Source organism: Trachinotus anak, unplaced genomic scaffold, assembly GCF_046630095.1.
Source record: "Trachinotus anak isolate AG129_WGS33_773 ecotype Australia unplaced genomic scaffold, CSIRO_AGI_Tana_v1 ptg000012l, whole genome shotgun sequence".
Lineage (NCBI taxonomy): Eukaryota > Metazoa > Chordata > Actinopteri > Carangiformes > Carangidae > Trachinotus > Trachinotus anak.
In genome coordinates, this window is record NW_027273863.1 from 6,544,769 (window position 1) to 6,559,935 (window position 15,167).

The window sequence follows — 15,167 nt, forward strand, 5'->3', positions numbered from 1 at the left end:
AAGCATAGAAACCTTGTTCCCTAGCTAAAGTAGTGTTGGTTTGGTTTCAGATCACAACTGTAGACTGCCATGTGCACACATGTATTGACAATGTTATTTGCTCATGGTAATAGGCAGCTATAGATTTAACATCACATAGGATGGCTGCTGTGGGCATGATGCTTAACAGCTCTGTGTGCACATGCATAGAGAGACAATGTTTTAAAGTCTTTTAAAACACACATTTCCTGGAACCTAGTTTATGTGCACATGTTCTGCCATGGCTGAAGAAAGACAGTTGGCCACCTCCTTCCCCTCGTCCTCTTGGTTGATGTGACACAAAAGAGGAGAGCTTTGATTTTTTTGGCAGGGAGCAGAAATCAATGACATCTACATCTGAGAGAGCATGACAGTTCGGACTAGACACAAATGCCTACAAGCATGGATAAATGCAGTGTTCATTGAAAATAATAAGCCAATTCACCAGTTACAACATATTTTGCTGTGTAAAATTCTCTTAAATAAGACTAAGCAAGATTTTCTTTCCAAATTGGTTTTTAATAGGGATATATTGAATGTACAGCTTACAACAAACAGACATAGACTTCTGATATATATAGTAACTTAAAAGTTTTAGTAACTTTAGTAACTGAGAAAAGTGTTACAGATAATACATATGGACCAAACAACAATCATAATATTCACAAAGCTGAAGGTCAAAGGTCACACAAAAGACCGTGTCCTCACTGGGTTCACAAACACTGCAGTTGTGCTTCTGGTTTGACAGGACAATATAGTGAAACGAAAATCACAATGACATGAGCAAGTGGTTTATCTGAATCACAGAATGGGGGACAAAAGACTTACTATTCCCCACAGAAAAACATTCATATTGTTGGACTTGTTTGCTCTTGCAAAGCAAAATTTTGTTTCGCTTACCTATTTTCTTCCTTTATATCAGTTCTCTCTGTAACTCAAGGAAATAATTTTCTAGATACTAAACACACCTAGCTCGTAGCAATTGCCAAGAAATTTTCTTTTGGTTAGCTTGAGCATCCTTTGGTGCCATTTGGATCAGTTTTGGTACATGGCACAAAACACGAGTACCAAAATGTTTACATGTTGACATAGAATTATTTCAAACTATTCTTTTGGTATACTTTCTGGTGACTCACTAATTAGCATCAGAATTGTTCAAATGTGGTAAACCCTACCCATCTGGGCCTGGTGGTAAGTTCAAACAAATACTCTGACTTATTTGGCCCAGGTCTGGTAAGAAACACTGACACAACAGGAATACTCTTTCTTGATATCCAAACATAGATTCTTTTTATGTTAGACTGTGCTTCAAACTATTAAGAACTTCAGCCAGACAAAGGAAACAAATCCAGCAATAACTGGACTCACTTTGTTACTTCTTGAATATTTTTATCTTTATTTGTACAATAGCTGTCTTTTTTTTAAACACAATACCAAGCTGATTGACTCACAACTTTCACATATAAACATATTACTCTGACTATCAAACTGACAGGCTACTTGAAATGTGTTAAGGAAGCAGTACTACGCAAAAGTCGATACAGTTTCACCAAAAGGTAAACATTGATTGAAAACACCAAAAAAAAAAAAAAAATCATCCAGCCAATCACGCTGACTTGAGCTATGACCCTTCACCAGACTCTTCCTCAACTTCGGAAACTCTTGGATCCGTCTGAGATCGAACAGGTGATTGTGCTGACTCATTCTCTCCTTGGGGTCCAGCAGTTGGGTCATCATTTGGCTCATTACTGGTGTTAAGGAACGCTTGGTACTGGTTCCAGAAGCCTGCTGAGCTCCTGGTGGCAGGAATGTTCAAGGAAGTCATAGATGTGGAAGATGGAAGTTGGTCAGTGGAAGCGCGGCTACTCCGGGCTGGTGGACGTGATGTTTTGGTTGCTACACCATGGTGTTTCATGTGCCCCTGAGGATGAATAGAATCAAAAGTATTTTATGTGTAATCATTATCCTGATCATACTTATATAGGGTTATGGGTTAGGCAAGGTATAACTATCAAACATATCCAATATAATGAAGTGTAGCGTAAAATCCATGGGTAGTTTTGTCCAACATATGACCGGAGCATGGATCTTTTTTCTTTTTTATGAGCACATGAACTAATATTTCAGTCTTCTTCATTTTTGATGATGAAAATGCTCATTATATTGTAATATTATTCATGAATTTCAAGATATAATACTGCACTAAAGCTGTAAAATATTGTTTCAACCTCCTGAAAAAAAGCTTTGTACTACAACAATTACTCTGCCAACATATCCATCTTATCAATGGAAATTATTTTTATACCACACATTTTTATCCCTCACCTTCAGTCCACTGCGACTGGCATACTCTTTTCCACACTCAGCACAGCAATAGGTCTTCCTCTCAGGACGAGACATTGGAGATGGCAGGGTTGGGGCAAGGTTGATGGGGACAGAAGCCTCCAGTGCTTCACTTGGAGCTAATCCACTAATCTTAACACCTTCTACCCGCTCTTCCCTCCGATAGGAACTAAAATGAAAGCTCTGACGTGTCTCCCTTACAAAAGTGGCAGTTTTCTGTGATGCACTCCTTACTTCAGCACCAGTAGTGTCTGCAGTCTCCAAATTGGACGTCATTTTGGGATCATCGTCAGGCACAGTTGCTGGGTCTTCCTTTGGTGTTGCTGGTGGAGGAGACAGGTCTTTGTCATCTTCCATGGGTTCTGGTGATTCCGGCCTTGGGGAGACTGAGTCTGATTCCAAGGTTGTTGTTGCATTAACACTAGGAACATCTTGACTCAATGTGGGGTTAGAGGAGGTACTGGGACAGGTGTAAACAAAGGGGGCACCAAGGGCAGGTGTGCTTTGTAAGTCCTCCAGGTTTGAGTTGGAGCCAAGGAAAGCATCAGAGGAGATAGATGCTTCATCCTCTCCACAGTCCACTAGCATAGCTTTAGGTGACATTGTGGTTTTGGTAACAGTGGAGGAAATTGGTGAAGGGGTGGATTTAGGAAGATGGACTTCAGCAGTGACTTGTTCAACTTGGTTATCTCCGCCTTCCAAGGAACCTTCATCTGTCTGCTGGGAGACTGGCAAGGGGGCACTGACACAAAGGACAGGTGGGTCTGCACTGCCTGGGGGTGGAGTTTGTGTGGTGGGATTCATGAAGGGGTCGGGACTAAGGTCTGAGGGGGGGATGAGGTCTGGGCTGCAGGGAGCAGACTTGCTGGGTTTTTTGGTGAGATCAACTGATTTCATATTGCTAGAAACAGGGGCCGAGACAACTGCTGGAGTTTGAAATTGTGAGCTTGGTGCTGGGCTCTTGGAGTGGCTGGCTACAGGAGGTGTTTTACCAGAAGCAATATTTGGGTCTGAGGACTGGGATTGAGATTGCAACAAAGGTTTGGCATTAGATTCAGGAGGCAACTCATGTACAGAATCCTCTGTGCCATCTGGGGGCAACTGTCCACCAAGGTGCATACGAATGTGGTGCTGCAGCACTAGGGCATTAGTGAACTTGCGCTGGCACAGTGGGCAAGAGTTCTGGACACGTGCATTTGGTGGTCGGGCATGATGGGTGGCCAGATGTGACCGCAAACTGCCTTTAGTAGAGAAGGATCGTCCACATATCTTACATGGAAATGGCCGTTCTCCAAGGTGTGTAGCCTGGTGCAGACGCAGTGCTCTGGGACAGCTCAGTACCCGTAGACACACCCCACACTGATTGGTTGCCAGGTTAGCAGCTGGACCTGTGATGTTCAGTGATGGTAGCATGCCTCCCGCCATGGCACCTGCTACATTGGTGCTCATGCCTAGGGCAGCAACCATCTCATGGGTGAAGTTTGAAACGGAGGTGGCAAGAGTAGAAGATGGTGGGGACGCCATGACATATGTGGTAGAAGTGCTGGCATTTGTGAAACGACTGTTGACTGAACTTGCTGAAGAGGTAGTGGTACTGCTAGATAGCATCTCCAGCATGGAGGTGGAAGTAGAGGAAGATGTCCATGACGAAGACGAAGTGGGAGGGGTTTTCTCTAGCTTCTCCACAAGCCTCTGCAGCTTGGAGGTTTCAGACGTAGGAGTGGAGGACGGAGTGGTGGTAGATGGACCTGGGGCTTTGGGAAAGGAAGAGAATGGAAAGGAGAGCTGAGAATGACTGGAAGAAGCAAGTTGGAGGGAACCCGCAGTAGAGGGTAGCGGGGTGCGTAGCAAGCCCAAGGCTGGATGGGTGTAGAGGGATGAGTGTGCAGCAGGGGTAGAGGAAGAAGTAGAAACAGATGGGAAAAGGAACTTAGGCAGGTTGGCTAGCTGGGAGTAAGCTGCAGGCGAAAGCATTGGGGCATGAGGGGGAGTGTTCTCATCAAAATGCTGCTGCTTGGCACCCTTGAATAATCCTGTGATGGTGGAGGACGAAGACAAAGAGGGGTTCGATAGGAGGGAGGTAGCCAGAGAAGAAGTGGAGGCGGAAGAGGAGGAGGATGAGTGGGATGAGCCAGAGGTAATAGAAGCTGCAGCAGCTACAGCTGCAGCCCTATTCAGCTGCAGGAGAGAGTGTGAGATCAATGCTAGATCCACAGTAGGGGGCAGAGGTAGGGTGGAAGGGGTAGATCCTCCAGGGGACCCCAGAGAAAAACTAGTACTGGTGCCACTGACCTCCAAATTATCTCCACATGTTTCATCCTCAGGCCTGCTTTTTCGCTTCTTCTGAATCATATTAATGCCACTACTACTGCTACCACTGCCCATGTTCTGTCCCATATCTGATCCCCCAGTGACCCCTAATGCTACCCCAAACAAAGAAGGTGGAAGGAGTGAAAGAGAGAGCTCTGGGTTTTGCTCACGATGGCGTAGGAAGTGGACCTTGAGGTTGCCTCGTGTAGTGAAACGGCTGAGGCACACTGGACACTGGTAAGGTCGTTCCCCTGTGTGTGAGCGCAAATGTATTTGCAGGGCAGAGTCACTGCTGAACATTTTTCCACAAAAGCGGCAACCATGGCTCAGGCGGCCAGTATTGGTGGAACTTGGTAAAGGGGAAGAATCTCCTCCTCCAGAGACAGACTGCAGAGCATGTTGGGAGTTTGGAACGATAGATACTGATGTGGAGAGGGACGAATTTAAGAAGGACAAGCCACTGTGCCCACTCACTGAAGTGGTATTTGGAGATTTCTCATGAAGATAACGGTTCGGCAGAGCTAAAGACAGGGCTAATGGATAGGTGGAAGAAGCCATGGGCATGGTAGCAGAGGAAGAGGTGGAGGGAGCTGAGAATTGAGAACTCATCCCCAGAAAACTATGAGCCCCTGAAGTCCCTCCCGTCCCCTCCGTCTGGGTCTTGTGGGGCTGCAGGATTTGAGAAGAGGAACTGCTTGGCTTTGTGGGTTTGTTGGTTGCTTGAGAGGGGAGCAGGGAAGAGAAACATGCCAGGAGAGGAGCTACAGAAGTGGAAGGCTGAGGTGGAGTTGGCTGGGTAGGTGGGCTGGCTGCCCTTTTGCTGCCTTCCAAGCAGAGCTGAGGCAAGGGAGGGAGGAGATGCTGGGAAGGTGTGTCTATGGTATAGGAGGCCCCACCAAGGCGTAGCACCTGTCTACAGATCTCCTCTGTTATCTGCATCTGGTGGATCTGCCTTTGCTGCAGCACCCGCAGCTCCTCCAGGATCAAAGCAATGCTCAGCTGGGCCCGGGATGGAGCAGCTGAGGCAGATGTCACTCCTGGGCTAGGAGTGGGAGTAACAGGGCTCGGGGGGCCCTCAGGCACACGACTGGGGCTACCAGGGTGTGGTGGAGGACATAAGGAGGCAGATGATGATGATGAGGAAGAAGAGGTGGTAGTGGTGGCTGACAGCCCCAACTTGGGAGAGGCCATGTGTGCACTTCGGGAAGGGTGGATGAGGGACCCTGCAGAAGATGAAGGAGTGCAACCAGACAGTTGAAGCACAGATGAATGTTGAGTTCGGGAAGAGAGAGAAGAGTCAGGGCATTCAGGTGAGAGGGTGGGCTGTGGGTCTTTGAGGGGCTGGTGGGAGGGCTGGCTCTGTGAACTAGATAATGCTGGACCCTCAGTGGGTAGAGAGGGGGCCTGAGACCCCTTGAAAGATGAACGTAGAGTTAGGAACAGCTGGGAACTTTGAGGAGAAGAAGATGGAGAACACAAGGGAGAATCCGGGATAAATGGAGGGGACTGCGACTTCACTGCCAAGTGGTCATCTAGAGAAATTGAAAGAAGAAAATCTAAATGTAATTTCATCATCATTTATTGTGCCAAAAAATCAGGGTTTATATAGTTGTTACATCTATCTTTTTTTGATCAACAACTTTAATTAATAAGGCACATTTTACTTAATAACCACTAACAAAAGCTAGCAGTGAGAAGTAAAGGATGTTACTTGGTGACGTCTTGCAGTCTAGGTAAAAGAAGCATTCAGGTGACTTTTAACCTCTGGGTTGAATTTCCACAACCTTATCATTCTCTGCTGCTTTCTTTTCCCCTTTGTCCTGTCCATCCTCATCAACTGTGGCCTCCTCACCACTGTCACCACACACACACACGCATGATGCATGAAACACTCATGCTTCCACACACACCCACACACACACACACACACACACACACACACACACACACCCACAAACCCACACACCGATTACTGTGGTCTGCAAAAATATACTGCTTACCCATAAAGGAGCCTACCTTGTTTCCAGGGCAACATGCACAAGACAATGGACTTTACCTCAACCCCCCAACCCACCCAAATAAAAGAGAAGCCACATCCACACACTCCTCTATCCTTGCCTCCCTCTTTTTCTTTCTTTTCCATTCAATCTGTCTTTCTTTCATCTCCTCAAGAGCCCATCCCCCACTAACCCAATGAGGTGCTATACGTTAGGTCCTGGTTGGGTACTGGACACTGTACTGGGAACCTGATTGGCTGGCAGACTTGACCTTACACACTCTGGGGTCACATTCCTGATATGGTTTAGGGCCAGGCAGAGGAAGAGAGGTGGCGTGCAAAGAAAACAAACAGCCCTGCAGACAGACACGATGACTCACAGACCATCACCAAGCTAACTTAACTCAGGAAAGCATAGATGGACAGAAGTGAAAGCACATGCACACAACTTAACTGTTAATGCACAAAACATGGCCACAAAAAGGCAAAATCTTTGTATACACAAGATCGCTCATGCACACGCAAACACATACAGAACTTAACTGCTATTTGCTTGAGAGCTACAGTTTTATGACACACTGTGGACCCTATTCCTGTAACTGGAGTGGACGGACAGACACAAATACACACACACACTCACACACAGTCACATACACACTTCTTCGTGGGTATGTTCATGCTTCAGTGCCCAGCAACAAAGCTGAAAGGGGACAATGGGGTCTAATGCTATTGCGGTTAGAACACCTCATTCAGTGCCTCTAAGTTTCCTTTAACTTGACCTTCTCATGCTCATCCTACTACTTCTATGAAACATTTTCAAATTCACTACATGTTCTTTTCACAGATATTTGTCTGTGGATTTACTGTATATCCCCATATTCTGGGTGGTCTTTGAACCTGGCAGTGAGGAGGAGTGAAGACAGTTGGGTTTTACAGGGCAAAGAAAGCTGCTAATGGCTGCCACCACGGAGAACGAATTAAAGGCTTAGTAGGCCAGTTTTTCCAACAGGCCTTAGTTTCTGTGCCTGCACCTAAATATAGCCTCTCTTTCAAATACAAATTAAACTGAACTGTTCAATAATTCTGGTAAGAGTCTATTTCTAGATGATAAGTCAAATTAAATAATTGCATCTTAATCAACACACATAAAAACAAGTTATAAAACTCCTAAAGTTAAAATTTCTGTTCAAATTCAAAATATGCTATATCCCATATGAGGTTGGAGAAGTCATCCTGGGTCAAAGTTTACAATACAGTGCAAAGGTTAAGGCATCAGTTTAAGTCCTGTGTTAGTACAGTAGAGCAGAAGATAAGATAACAACAGATATTAAGTATTTACTGACACAAACTCCACATGTAAAGGACATGCGGAGGTCTCTTAGGTCTAAACTTTCCATCCAATTAGAGTCCCATCCTACTACATAACCAGTACTCTTTTAATACATAGTCTATTTCTCACCATGCTCAAGTATCCGACAGTCACCGAGGGTCAGGCTCATAAGCTGCTGGGGTCGTTTCTGTTTCCGACGGGACATGCTTCTGCAGGATGGGACCGACCCAAGGGCGCATTGGCCAACACACAAGTTTTATTCTGTCTCCCTGCACACTGAAAAAAGTAGGTATCTAAATTACTTCACAGGAAAAGAAATGAAGAAAATCTTAAGTATCATCTCCAAGGATGTGAAACTGGAGGCTCCGTGTGGATTAGTCTCAATAAAGTGGGTCCATGTTGGTGGCATTGTTGTGCGGAGAAAAGAAAAACAGAACTAAAGTGCCAAAGAGGCATGTGTGACAGTTTCTCTCAACAAGTTTCCCTTTTCTCAAAACTCACCGTTGGCCCTCCTTCTCTTCTTTACACACACACACACACACACACACACACACACACACACACACACACACACACAGCTCACTTGTTCATCCACTACTTTGCATTCAAATGGCGAGTGAACACCCCTTCTTTTGAGTCCACTGCCTCTCTTTAGTAAACCCTCATACACTGACGCTCAATTTCATCACATAATAGCCATTGCCTGGACTTTCGATTATTTATGTGAATATAAAACAAGAACCTCACTGGTGTGCATCTTTCTGTGCGTAACAGAGGGGAAGTGTGCGCACAGGTGGGCGCAAAAGCCGACGCTCAGGTTAAATGACTTCTGCTAAACCAACCCAAACACATAGTGTCACAGGCCGCCATCTCGCACATGCACACGCAGACGTGTATTGAAGGTGTGTAATATGTTTGGGATTCCACGATGCTCCCGCCGCCTCTGAAACAGGCTTTCTGTGTGAGCTCGGTAAACAGAGCGACCGGAATGAGGTGGAATTTGCAACAATGGCGTTGAGGGGGCACAGCTGAGTGAACATCACCCTCTCAGAGCCTCTCCAACACATAAGGCTACTGACTGGACGCACAATGCTCTCTTTTCACTCTCATCCCGACTGCTTACCACGTGGAGAGAGGTAGTGAAAGAAAGACACAGCCAGAGTGAGGAGAAAAATTATTTTCCACCCGGGCCCTGTGACACCCCCCAAACACCTCTCCACCCACTCTCTGTCTCTGTCTCCGGAGCTTGGAGGATTAATACAAAGTCTGAATGATAAAGGTGTAAAATGCAATGAAACCAGGTAGGCTAATGATTCCAGTCTAAATTATTTAAAACGGGCCCTCTGTGGAAATCCAATTCATTCAATATGTCACAGTTTAACACTGGACTGGTGTAATTTCTGTAGTGGGCCTCAGGACACTTGTCTTTGCAAACCAAGCGCAGTGATTTCCGCAAAATATCAAAGGATTAAAAAGAAAATTAGGCTATAAACATGTGCGTCATTGCGTACTCGATGATATTTTATCGTAGAGATAGTAGTGATTGCTCTAATAGTTATCAAATAGTAACAGCAGAGAATATCATTGCTTCTTTTTTTTTTTTTTAAACCACAACACTATTGTGCCAACAATGCATTCCTATTTTTTCGTGCCATCTTGCTAATTTGATCGCTTATACGACGGCCGGGCGCTTAAAACACCAATGTTTGGAAACAAGCGCAAAATACGGCGGTGGGATGCGCGTCCCCGCTACTGTACGGCGACCTGTTGCACGCTACGCGCGCTCCCACATCATAACAAGTTATGATTCATAAAATATTATGACTTCTCCGAAAAATACAGTCCCGGATGTGCATTTCCCCCACAGGCCGCTCGTCGCCGACACAACCCCTTTCGATATAACACAAAAACAACTTACCATGTTTGAAACGATGATTTTTGGTAGCGACAGCCTATTGTATAATGACAAGGGGATGGGAAAAAAAAAAGCTCAGGAGCGTATGTTGGGTAAGATCGGCTCCGTCTCTCAGCCGGGACACTGGCGCAGCATTTCCCTATTCACTCCCAGGGATGCGCAGTCGGACAGCCGCATTTTTTTCAATTATTTATCTCCGTCGTAAAACCGCGTTTCTTTCTCTTATGACAAAGGCTTATTATGCCTGAATGTATTTACTCAGAGTCCAGTGGCAGCAGCAGCAGCAGGGGCGGTGCAGATAGCTGCGCTCGCTGCACTGGGGGAGGATTATTTTTCTTGGCCGTGCGTGCTGCTCTTCCTCCTCTCTTTGTATTTGTCGGGGCCTGCTCCTGTCCGGCCTGTCTGCGCTCTCTGCGGTACTGTCTGTCTGTCTGTCTGTCTGTCTGGTTAGCTGGCTAGCTGTCTGTCTCCCTGTCGGTTATAATTAATGGCCCTCGCCGCCAGACGGTCCTCTGGGAAACAGTGGCCACAGTTACCTCCACATTGGCTCTCAGTGTGCATCTTACATAGGAGTGCGGGCCCGGGAACACACACCTCTAGTGCAGGGCTGAATTAGTCTGATGGTGATTTAAGATTTGCACAGGTGTGGATGGTTGTGGTCACCGCCATTGTCATGAAAAAAATCATAACTCACATTTTCACATTTTAATACATTTTCATATTTAGTGATTTGAAACTCAATCCAGATGAGGCAGGTACTTGGATGTCTTCACAATCATATTTTAGTCATTTGGAAACAAACTGAAAATATATAGACACAAATGAAGCTAATAACAGCTCCACATGGTGTTTACTGTCTTAGCATTCCGCTTGAATGCGCTATATAGACATGCGCAGTAGCCCATATTAGTTTTAAAAAAATATTAAATGGTTGCAGCTAGGTCCTTACATAGTACCAAAGTATAACAGCACAAATGATCTCACCTCAAAAACCCTTGAAGCACACAATGACTCGTTAATTCATTCCCTTAACTCAAGCTACTGTAGTGATGTACGGGCATCTATAACTGTGATGGTGCATTAATGTCTTAAAAAGACAGTTTAATAACGATAATTCACCCACCTCTACCTCTGCAGGACTGCTGAACTGTGTAAAGAGCTGCTAAAACAGCCTATGTGTCTGAGTGTTACACAAAGTTTACGCAGAGAATAGGTCAGCAGCAGCTTACAGCATAGCAGGAACAGCACACCACTTAATCTGTATAATAAATGATGGTACTGAGGCAGGACAAAGCGTCTGGTTAGTGAGCATCTTGTTGCTTGGCCAACTTTCCAACTTGGCACTATTTTCTTTTTTGTCATGATCTCATTTGGACTTTGTCTTGTCAGCTCACAGCCATGTCTCCAGGCCGACAGATGCTGGGGTTTATGTCTTACACCAGTAAAGCCACTAGGTGTCTCTCAGAGACAAAGATTAGAGGCATGTTGAATAAGGGTGAGTGCCTTATATTTCAATGTTGCTAAGTGCTACACTGCCTGATCATTTTAATAATAACATTTACTACATAAGTAGATAATATACACATTTTAAAAACAATCAAAGTATAACAGAAAATACAGAAAAAGCAGGAAATGAAAACAAAAACATTTAAATGATTAATTATAACAGATAATGTCCCCTTTCTTTGACCCATATCATACCTTTACTTGGTTTCACCTGTGTATCATAGTCCTTTTTTTCCTATGCATTTTGTCTGCTCCCATACACATGCTAAAGGGTTGGGTGCCCCAAAGAAGCTTAAACAGTATTATGGTAACGCTTTGAAAACAACTGTTTAATGTTCGGTCTTGACTTGAGCTGCTCTGGTCTTTGGACTCTGACACGTTGGACTTGGACTTTTCTCACTACGACTGGTTCTGAGTTAGCTGGGCAACAGTGCTGAGCTGTTAGGACTTGAACAATCTGTTATTGATTCAATGTAGTCTCCTTTTTCCATCGGACATTCTTCACCTGATTTCATTTTCTTACTTTGTGAGATAGGCCTCATCTAAGAGCTGGCACGTCTGGTTTGTGAAGTAATTCCAAAATTCAAAGGAGTTAGGTATAACATATGAGAAACAGATCGTGCAGTCTCAGCCGTAATGCAAGGGCGTGTGACGAAAACCACTCTCTCTTCGATGCAGTTCTCTTTTTAAACTACTTATTAACTTAAATGTAATGCAGTCGTGTCTACAAAGTATCTGTCCGAGAACTCTTTGAACTTTTCTAGTTTTGCAGCAGGGAAATACTTCCCCTCTGTCCCTTATGTCTCTCCTAATAAAAATATAGATAAAAGAGTTTAATGAGAGTTTAATGATTAAGGCATTTAGTGTAGTTATTACTGGACCACACCCAGACTCACAAGCTGAAAACAATACCAGTCCTGTTGTCATGGTAATTAGTACTTAACACAGTACAGCTGGGGCTGCTGGCTATGTTATGTCTGGTCATAAACTTCAGTTTTGAAGAATTAGAAATTTAAATCTGATTATGGTTCTAGGGGAAATGTGAAGGGATCACCACGGTTATTACAATTTATCCTGAAAAGGACACGATGTCTGCATCAATAATTCATCCAATAACAATTCATCCTCACATCGATTGTAAACCTCATGGTGGCACCAGGAGGAGTCAGGACATCTCCAAGACTGATCGTCTGGCAACATTGAATTGCTGTCAATCCATCTATGAGAGACTGAAACCAAGAGTTTTGAAATCTTCTACTTTAAGTGAACAAATGAAATAAATTACTTACTATATGGGGGTTGAGATATACTGCTGGCCTGATTAGTATGCTCCAACTGCTCATCACAAGGTCCTCCTCTCTCCCCATGCTAAACTCCTCAAACATCTCAATGAGACACTCTCCTGACAGACTTGTATGTCTCCTTTGCATTAAGACTGTTCTCCGCCACCAACCACTCAATATTTCCCCCAGGTTTTTTAACTTGAGCCAGATCATTAGCTTTGAAGTTGAAGCTGTGGTACCTGTTGTTACTGTAGGATGCTGCCTTCATTGTCTATGAACTGCATAAACAAAGAAGAAGACTACAAGAGTGTGTCTCCAAATATCAGGGGCCAGAAAACTCATGTACTCCCCTGATGGACTTAAAGTGGGCCTTAGTGAAACTGACAGTGGTAGAGGCCCCGGAGTACAGAGTGAAACCATTTGTGTTATCTCCTGCTTCACCATCTCTGGAGTGTCTTTGAGGGCGGTGAAAGTTGACCAACCAGGAGTCTCCATCCACACACTTGGCTATATCTTGCCTCACTGTGAGGGGTCCTCCACTTTTATCTGAGCAGGATGCCCAGCATGGAGTCTCCTGTGGCAGATAGACAGAGAACAAGCAAGAGCATGATCACACATAACTGTAGTTGGATGAAGAAACTCTCAGCTTTGACACTCATTTCTCTCATTTGCCTTCTCATTCATGTCTTTTCTTTCTCTCCATATCTTGTGCAACCCTAGTACCCAGTTCAAACAGTTTCTCTTTATTTGCAGCCACCATTTTGTCAGTTTTTTCAAGCAGTGCTGTCACCCATGTTCTTGGACTTTGTTGTCATTGTCGAAGATGCGGTATAAGCCAGAGGACCTTCTCTGTCTTTTCTATGGGGCTGTACTCCTCCTGCCAGATGCCATACTTCAGAACCAGGCTGTGTCCACACTCTGTCTTCAAGAAGCTCCAGGTGTTCCTCTATTGACTTGCTGCTCCTCTCCTCCAGGATGGTATCCAAGTCACGAACAGCAGGGAGGCATGCAGTCGAGGAGTGCACTGGGACATGCTCTGGATCAGCACTATCTTTGTTAGCTCCATGGTCTAATCAAGGTAGAGTGTCTTCCACCATTCAGGTGTCTTGACAAGGGTCACTGTCCATACTTCACCGTATCTCACTGTGCTTCCGACAATCTCATCTTCCAAGTATTATGTTTCCTGCCTCACATTAACCACAATACTTTCCTCCAAGACGATGATGTGAATCCTTGAGAGAATTTTAGTTCCCAGTTTCTGTGAAGAGGAGGTATGAAAAGATACATTCAGAGGAATATGCATTGTATAATCAGTCTTATATTGTGATCTGGTTCCAGTTTAAAAAAAATAAAAATTTTAAAGATTAACCATCATCAGGTCCAAATCTCAGTTTTACTTTGGTTTATGACCAAATACCTGCAAAACTAATGACATTCCCATCAACCATTCCCATGTTAGCTAACATGGTGAAGTTAGATGGTGAACAAGGCAAACGTTATCCCTGCTTACCATCAGTATATTAGCATTGTCATTGTGTGTATGTTAGCATTTAGCTAAACACTTGTACAGTACAGCCTCACAGAACTGCTAGCATAGCTGTAGACCTCAACCCTCATGATGCAGTGTTTGTTTACTGTTATTTTTGTCCACCTTCATTGATGTAAATTACAAAATATCAGAGACACCATATATCACAAACAGCATAGAACAATACAACAGCACCATAAATTACAGCCTCCAGCATGATTATATAGTTGAATCAATACCCCTCTATAACAGTTTCACCTCTGTTCAGTTAAGTTCAACTCACCACTTTCTTCCTAAGTACTGTCACTTCTTGTTTCTCTTTGGAGGTGAAATGTTACCTTGATGAAATTTCAAATATGTGATTCAACCTTGCTTGTTTAAAAGCGTCTGTTTCTACCTGTGGTGGACTGAACACTTTATACTGAAGATTCTTGAGCCTATGAAGCTATACACCTGTGTGTAAAAGAAAATAATACGTTGTAACCCAAAAAGCAAGGAAATGTTCTTCCAATATATCTAGATTTAGTGAATCTTTTTAGCTTCTTTGTCAACTACATTGTTGCTTTCACCTATTTCCACCTGTAACATTTGATCATTTATGCAGACAAAATCAGCCTGAGGTTCATTTTGCGGTTACTTTTTAAGCTCTGTGGAAAAACATTGTCTTCCCAGGTATGTGAAGAACACTTATGTTGAACTGTCGAGAAAGACTTTGACATGCAGCAGAAAAAGCAAAAAGGTATTTTTCCACCCCAATCCATATAATGTGCACGTCTTATGTCTTATTTTCAGTGTTTAAACGTTTAAGCAGTATTCACCAGAAATAAATAAAACAAGCCTTGTGAGATTCAGAATCTATGACTTTAATTGAAAACAGTTTACCTTAAAGTTACCTAATAATCCCCCCACCCACCACCATCACCAGCTGAGTGTCATGT

The 15,167-nt window shown here is 44.0% G+C and overlaps 1 protein-coding gene across 1 annotated transcript; it reads right to left on the reverse strand.

Annotated features, from left to right (window-relative positions):
* Window positions 1-516: 516 nt before the first annotated feature.
* Window positions 517-10,675, reverse strand: sall2 (spalt-like transcription factor 2). Its single transcript, XM_071491892.1, has 4 exons — window positions 9,916-10,675; window positions 8,127-8,273; window positions 2,344-6,203; window positions 517-1,939 (listed from the first exon to the last, which is right to left on the reverse strand). The coding sequence occupies exons 2-4, from the start codon at window positions 8,200-8,202 to the stop codon at window positions 1,640-1,642; spliced, it is 4,236 nt and encodes a 1,411-aa protein (XP_071347993.1). The 5' UTR covers window positions 8,203-8,273; window positions 9,916-10,675; the 3' UTR covers window positions 517-1,639.
* Window positions 10,676-15,167: the final 4,492 nt, after the last annotated feature.

Coding starts and splice junctions, on each gene's coding strand:
- sall2 (XM_071491892.1), bottom strand. CDS start 8,202: ATGTCCCGTCGGAAACAGAAACGACCCCAGCAGCTTATGAGCCTGACC. Junction 6,204..8,126: donor CTGTCGGATACTTGAGCATG/GTGAGAAATAGA, acceptor CAATTTCTCTAG/ATGACCACTTGGCAGTGAAG. Junction 1,940..2,343: donor CCAGTCGCAGTGGACTGAAG/GTGAGGGATAAA, acceptor ATTCATCCTCAG/GGGCACATGAAACACCATGG.